Raw genomic sequence first — 7,195 nt, 5'->3', positions numbered from 1 at the left:
AGCGCCGCTGTAGCAGGCAGCTCACTGCGCTGGGATTAGTGTGTGCTTCACCTTACTGTGTGTACACTGTGTGCTGTGTGTGTTTCACTAATTCACGGATTGGGATAAATGCAGAGACCAAATTTCCCTCACGGGATCAAAAGAGTATATATACTTATACACGGGATCAAAAGAGTAGATATACTTATACTTACAGTGCTACGACTGGAAGGACTTGGACACAATTCAACGGGCAATAAAATGTCATCACCAAGTTTTATTAAACGGACCCAGAGTAGCTCTCTCAGTGCCAGTCACCTGCAGGGTTAGAGCTCTCTCAGTGCCAGTCACCTGCAGGGTTAGAGCTCTCTCAGTGCCAGTTACCTGCAGGGTTAGAGCTCAGTCACCTGCAGGGTTAGAGCTCTCTCAGTGCCAGTCACCTGCAGGGTTAGAGCTCAGTCACCTGCAGGGTTAGAGCTCTCTCAGTGCCAGTTACCTGCAGGGTTAGAGCTCTCTCAGGGTCAGTCACCCCGCCAGGGACCTGCTGAGCTTGTAGCCCACATTTCAGTCGTCATGTACAGCGTGTGAACATGAACCATAAATAACCACAAGTATCGTGTTTTTTGAGGTTTCACAAGAAAAGCGCGTTCATTTCATTTATTTATTTATTTAAAGGACAGTGCACATGAATCAACATTTCTGTAAATGTGCCAGTGTTAGCCAGCAGGCTAATTAGCCTCTAGTATTGAATTAATTTCCAATGAGAGACGGGAGAGCGAAAAGTCAAGCATTCTTTATCGTGGAGGCAGGTGGGCAGGCAGGCATGTGGGCAGATGGGCAGGTGTGCAGGCAGGTGTGTCCAGGAATCTCAGGACCGTGTCCGCCCTCCCCACCTGCATCCACGATAAGAATGTTCAGCTCTCGAGGATGGGGCACTTTAGTTTGAGTAACAAAATTGAGGAAATATTTGTGAGGTTAGACTTGTTAAATGTGTATCAAATAAGTTAGCAGGGTGTAATATGTATAAATATTTGTGAGGTTAGACTTGTTAAATGTGTATCAAATAAGTTAGCAGGGTGAAGTATGTATAAATATGTGTGAGCTGACACACTGCATCTGGCTTCAGGAGTTTATCTGCTGAATTAGCCAGTTTCAGGGAGTTACGCCCCCTACAGGCCAGAAAAGGGAGTGTCACCTCTCGGACTAGCAGGTAACACAGTAACCTGCTTGGCTTCGAAAACATCTCTAACAAACAGCTGTAATCAGACACATATTTGTCAGCTTGCTTGCATTTTTGTCTAGGAGGTCTGAGTGACTGCCCTGCCTCAAGAGTGACCACAATAGTAGTGACAAACACTGAGGAGTGTATCTGCGCGACTGACCACACCTCTGCATGTCTCGCCATTACTCAGCCTTCTAGTGAAGGGCCTGGCAGTGAGGTCAGTAGTTGTGTAAATAATCAATCAGGCATCCGTCATGGCTACTGATATGAGCCACGTATCCGTCATGCACAGGAAAGGCTGCTGATATGAGCCAGGCAGGAGTTGAGGGCTTGGCTACTGGCTCCCACAGAGTCACACAGAGCTCTGCAGTACAACTGCACTGAGTTACTGAGAGGCAGTAGCACGGCGTAAGCCCTAGTGGCTCAGGAACTGGGCTAGCCTGCAGTAGTAACGTAGAGGCTAAGGAACTGGGCTAGCATGCAGTAGTAGTGTAGTGGATAAGGAACTGGGCTAGCGTGCAGTATTAGTGTAGTGGATAAGGAACTGGGCTAGCGTGCAGTAGTAGTGTAGTGGATAAGGAACTGGGCTAGCGTACAGTATTAGTGTAGTGGATAAGGAACTGGGCTAGCATGCAGTAGTAGTGTAGTGGATAAGGAACTGGGCTAGCGTGCAGTATTAGTGTAGTGGATAAGGAACTGGGCTAGCATGCAGTAGTAACCAGGCAGTAGCCCCCCCGAGTTGCCTGTGTATGAAAGGTGCTATACAAATAAAGCTTATTATTATTATTATTAGACATGTTGTATATTAAGTATATTTAAATATAAGTATCAAGAACACACAACCTTTATTAGTCAGTATAAGCAAAGTATAATTCAATTTAGTGTATCTCTGCTCAGTACACAAAAAGTAAGTTATACGTATGAGTTCAAAATAAGTAGACCAACAGTATAATTTTGCTAAGGGACGACATACAGTGCAGTTAGCATCGAATGTGAAGAAACACTAGCAGCCCCAGGGGTCATCCTTATGTTCCCCGGTCCTTATGCTCCCCTATGTAACATGACAGACAATACAATTAGCATCAAATGTGAAGAAACAAACGTTCTAGTACAGCTAAACATGGACACATGTTTTGTTTGTTTTTGAAGTTCTCTTACAAAGGCAATTACAGCAGTTATGAAATAACAGGCATGCTAAATGTAAACGCAGTTACAGCATTGATATAGATAGTCATTAGCATTAGCATTAAGTGTTAATGAATAATGGCACGTTAGCATTGGTTGTTAACAAATGAATATTAGCATCAGGTATTTATGAACACAAACTAGCAGCTAGACTCACAGTGCCTGGTCTGCTGGGGTGTGACCATGTGGCGTCTAAACTTGGGCACCGATGTTTCAGTCCTTTTAATGTCTCGGACGGTCAATGTATGATGCTGGTGTGATGAAGATGATGATGATGAAGATGATGAGGAGGATGACGATGATGGTGGTGATGATGAGGAGGAGGAGGAGGATGATGAAGATGGCGGAGGAGAAAGATGGCCTAAGAGGCCGTGACGAAGAACACCATGCGAGCAGAGTAGATGGTGTCCACGATGTAGGCGATGAAGTTGACGCAGGTCATGAAGGACACGACCACCAGGCCGTCCCAGGGGCAGTGGTAGCATCCGCTGGGCCGCGGATTGTTCCGGAAGGCGTAGACGGGCCAGACGACGACGGCGGTGGCGTACATGAGCGCGGCGACGACGCTGCAGCCCACGAGCACGCGGTCCAGCGGGCAGGGGCAGGCGCCTAGCAACCGGCACACAGTGAGGAGGATGACCACGAGGGAGAAGATGAAGGCCAGCGCGTAGACCGCCACGCACCACTGCAGCCCGGCGAACGCCGCCACGCGGCCCGGCTCCAGCGAGATAAAGATGATGCACGCCACGAACGCCTCCAGCACCTTCAGCAGGCCGGGCACCGTGGTCAGGAATCCGCTGACCTCGCCTGGCCGCGCCCTCGTCAGCCCAACCTCGACCGCGTACGCCACGAAGGCCAGGCAGGACGTCACGGTGGCGGCCACCTGGCGTCCGCAGTCGGGGCAGGAGAACACGACGGAGGGGTAGATGATGGAGGCGGCCAGCAGCATGAGGGCGGCCAGCATGGCGAAGGCGGTGGTGAAGTCGTCCCAGGAGATGGGCAGGCGCGCGCTGAGCGTGCTGAACTCCAGCACCAGGATCAGCAGGGTAAGCGCGCAGCAGAACACCCAGCTGAACATGCACCAGGCCCAGTAGGACGAGGACAGGTGGCCCACCGACGCCACCAGGGCGAAGCTCACCAGCGTCAGCGCCACCTCCAGCACGCGCACCACGCTCAACGGCACCGACACCGTCACCATGGCGATGATCTGCGCACACACCGCAGCGCTCCGAGTGAATTTGATGAATTTACAGGTGGGGAAGTTTACACTTCTCCTTCTCCCTCTCGCTCTCTCTCCCTCTCTCTCTGTTGTCCTTTTCTTCTCTCTTAACAGCACGCTAGCGGATGGAAAGCCCTTAATGTCCTCCTGAGTCTCCTCTCCTCTCCTCTACAAGTCTCGCTGTGCCCTCGGTCGTGTGTGTGCCAGCTGCACTGCCCTCGGCCCTCGTCCTGCCGTCCACTTTTGCCTGCGTTATCTGGCCGACTGCGATGTGTGTGTGAGTCATGATTGAGGAACTTCTGAGTTTTTGACCAGAAGCAGACACACCCTCTGGTATCAGCAAACACACCTAATTTAGACATGCATGTGTAAGTGTACGGGAGAGTGTGTGTGTGTGTGTACCTAATTTAGACATGCATGTGTAAGTGTACGGGAGAGAGTCTGTGTGGATACAGTATGATGTATATGTGAGTGTGTGTGTTTTTGTGTGCTCTGTGTATGTGTGTATGTGTTTTAATTTACACATGTGTGCATGTGTAAGTGAGAGTGTTTGTGTGTGTGTGTGTGAGTGTATGTAATGTACATCTACAGTATGTACAGAATGTCTATGTGTGTGTCTGCTTGTGTGAGGGTATGTGCCTGTGTGTGTCTGTATCTGTTTGTTTATCAGTGTTTGTTCATATGTAAATCATTATGGGATGCGGAGACAACATTTACATTCTGTGTGTTTAGTGAGCGTTTATGTATGTGTTTGTCTGTGAGAGAGAGAGTGTGAAAGAGTGTGTGTGTGTGTGTGAGAGAGAGAGAGAGTGTGTGTGGGGTGTGTGTGTGTGTCTGTGAGAATGAGTGAGATATATAGAGTGTGTGTGTGTGTGTGAGAGAGTGAGATATACAATAGAGTGTGTTGAGTAAAGTAGAGATGGCACGTCACAGAGGGAGAGTGTGTGTGTGTGTGAGAGTGAGATATATAATAGAGTGTGTTGAGTAAAGTAGAGATGGCATCTCACAGAGTGTGTGTTGAGTAAAGTAGAGATGACATCTCACAGAGAGAGGGAGAGTAGAATGATAATGAAATAAAAAAAGAACATGATTTGGCTAGAATCCTAATTACACAGTGTCAGGACAAAGTCCACCTCTCTCTCCCTCTCCACCCTCCCTCTCTCTCCCCCCTCTCTCTCTCCATCAGTCCCACCCTCCCCCTGTTCTCTCCTCATCCCTGTTCTGTCATTTAATACTCGAGTGAGACACCAGTAGGAATCTGTTTGTGTGAGTTGAGTGTGTGTGTGTGTGTGTGAGAAAGAGGGTTTGATTGTGTGTGTGTGTGTGTGAGAGAGAGAGAGAATGTGCTTGATTGTGTGTGTGTGTGTGAGCGAGAGAGTGTTTGATCGTGTGTGTGTGAGAGAGAGAAGGTTTGATTGTGTGTGTGTGAGAGAAAGAGGGTTTGATTGAGTGTGTGTGTGTGTGAGAGAGAGTGTTTGATCGTGTGTGTGTGTGAGGGAGAGAGGGTTTGACTGAGTGTGTGTGTGTGAGAGAGAGAAGGTTTGATTGTGTGTGTGTGAGAGAAAGAGGGTTTGATTGAGTGTGTGTGTGTGTGTGAGAGAGAGAGAGAGGGTTTGATTGAATGTTTGTGTGAGTTTCGGTCTTTTAGGTGGTGAGGAGCTGTACCAGGCAGGCACTGAATCAGAACCTGTATTAGAAGCCACACCCTACACACACACACTCATACACACACCCCTCTGTGAACTCTCTTCCCTCCCTCTCTCTCTCACACTCACACACACACGATAACAGAGCCTTTGCTGCATTGTACCCATGCTGCCTGCTCATAATGGTGGGGACCATGGAAGACCTCCTGCTTGAGAATGTTCATTTTGATTCTACTCTCACAATTCCTGAGTTCCCCCAACTGTCATCACTTCTGGCTATGAAAGAACATTACATGAGAATGTACACATATAAAAACACCACCTACTACTTACCACTAGGGGGCGATAGGGGCTGTGCTACCACAGGCTCACCCAAGTCAAGTCAAGTCAACTTTATTTATATAGCGCATTTAATACACAGAGGTCATTCAATGTGCTTTACATGAACAAAAGCAAACAGGAATAGCTGATGAAAGCATAGAAGGGCAACAGTCAAAGAATAGTTAAAAAAAAATAAAGATCATAAAAAATGAAAACTAAAACAGACAAAGTAAAATCATTTAAAGGGATAATCCACCATTTGGGGAATTCCACTCCTTTCCCACCTCCCCTCCAGTTAAACAATTCATTGTTTCCTTTCTCCAGTTCATCCAGCCGTTCTCCGAGTCTGGCGATACCAGTTTTAGCTTCAGCCTAGCATAGATCATTAAATCTGATTAGACCATTAGCATCTCGCCTGCACACATCACATGTAAAAGTGACTAAGATTTCCGGTAATTTTCCTATTTAAAACTTGTCTCCTCTGAAGTTAGAAAGTGTAATAAGACCAACAGAAAATGAAACTTAGCAATTTTCTAGACTGATTTGACATGGAACTATACTCTCATTCAGGCGTATGTGCAAGCCAATGTTTCACCGATTTTGTATTTTTGTCTTTTGTATTAGACCTGAGGGGAGGTGTCACGTAGTATTGTATCTTTATTGTATCTGTCTGTGTATCTTTACAGTGGCAAGATATGTTTGCAATATGTTAGCGCATATTTAATTAGATAATGCCTAATTTGCATATGCAAACATTTAATAACAGAAAACTTGTAATACATTTAACATTCTCATATTAATGTAAGTAATCAACTGGGGAAATTTCATAGTGATATCTGCTAGTTAAAAATGTTACCCTATTTACCTGTAGTGTCTAGCCTTACATTTTTGTGACTATTTATTACTCAGGACATAGCATTTTACAACAGCCAGAGTTCTGGAGCTATTGTTCTCCCCCTAAATGTTTTAACTTTCTATGTGATTCATTGTAAAATCAACCTACCTTTTCTATATAGCTAGCATACTGGTGGACACATGTCTACGAATGCATAGTCCTTACTCTTCAGTTGCATGTTTAGAGAATATAAATGTAATAGAAATATTTTGCAGAAATTGGTATATTGGTATTCAGGATTTGATCTATTGTGCACTTCACATCCTACCAAAATGTCATTATATGATCGCATTCCCAAATGCAATGGTATGGCAATGCAATGCAATGGAGTCCTCAATGACCTGCTCCTAGCCGCTGACTCAGGTAGGCCTGTGATCCTGGTGCTCTTAGATCTAACAGCAGCCTTCGACACTGTGGATCACAGGATCCTGCTGGCTCGGCTCGAGCATCATGTGGGCATCAAAGACTCAGCCCTGGGGTTCTTCCGGTCCTAACTGGCCGATAGAGTCTCCTAGCTGGACAGAGAAGCTCCTATCTCCTCTCCTGCCCCCCTCACCTGCGGGGTCCCTCAAGGCTCTATTCTGGGTCCCATCCTCTTTTTACTGTTCATTTTACCCCTCGGGGATATCCTGGCAAGACATAACATCTCCTTCCACTGCTATGCAGATGATGTCCAGCTGTATATCCCCCTTAAGGCTGATGGGCAGGCTGCACTCCATCTACTGCGT

The 7,195-nt window shown here is 46.7% G+C and overlaps 1 protein-coding gene across 1 annotated transcript; it reads right to left on the bottom strand.

Moving 5' to 3' along the window:
• Positions 1 to 2,023: 2,023 nt before the first annotated feature.
• Positions 2,024 to 3,864, bottom strand: LOC125287541 (myeloid-associated differentiation marker homolog). The gene has a single exon (XM_048233435.1). It carries the CDS (start codon positions 3,582 to 3,584, stop codon positions 2,748 to 2,750), a length of 837 nt encoding a protein of 278 aa, XP_048089392.1. The 5' UTR covers positions 3,585 to 3,864; the 3' UTR covers positions 2,024 to 2,747.
• Positions 3,865 to 7,195: the final 3,331 nt, after the last annotated feature.

This window comes from Alosa alosa, chromosome 22 (assembly GCF_017589495.1).
Source record: "Alosa alosa isolate M-15738 ecotype Scorff River chromosome 22, AALO_Geno_1.1, whole genome shotgun sequence".
NCBI classification, from domain to species: Eukaryota; Metazoa; Chordata; class Actinopteri; order Clupeiformes; family Clupeidae; genus Alosa; species Alosa alosa.
This window is presented reverse-complemented; position numbering and strand designations above follow the sequence as displayed.

Coding starts and splice junctions, on each gene's coding strand:
- LOC125287541 (XM_048233435.1), bottom strand. CDS start 3,584: ATGGTGACGGTGTCGGTGCCGTTGAGCGTGGTGCGCGTGCTGGAGGTG.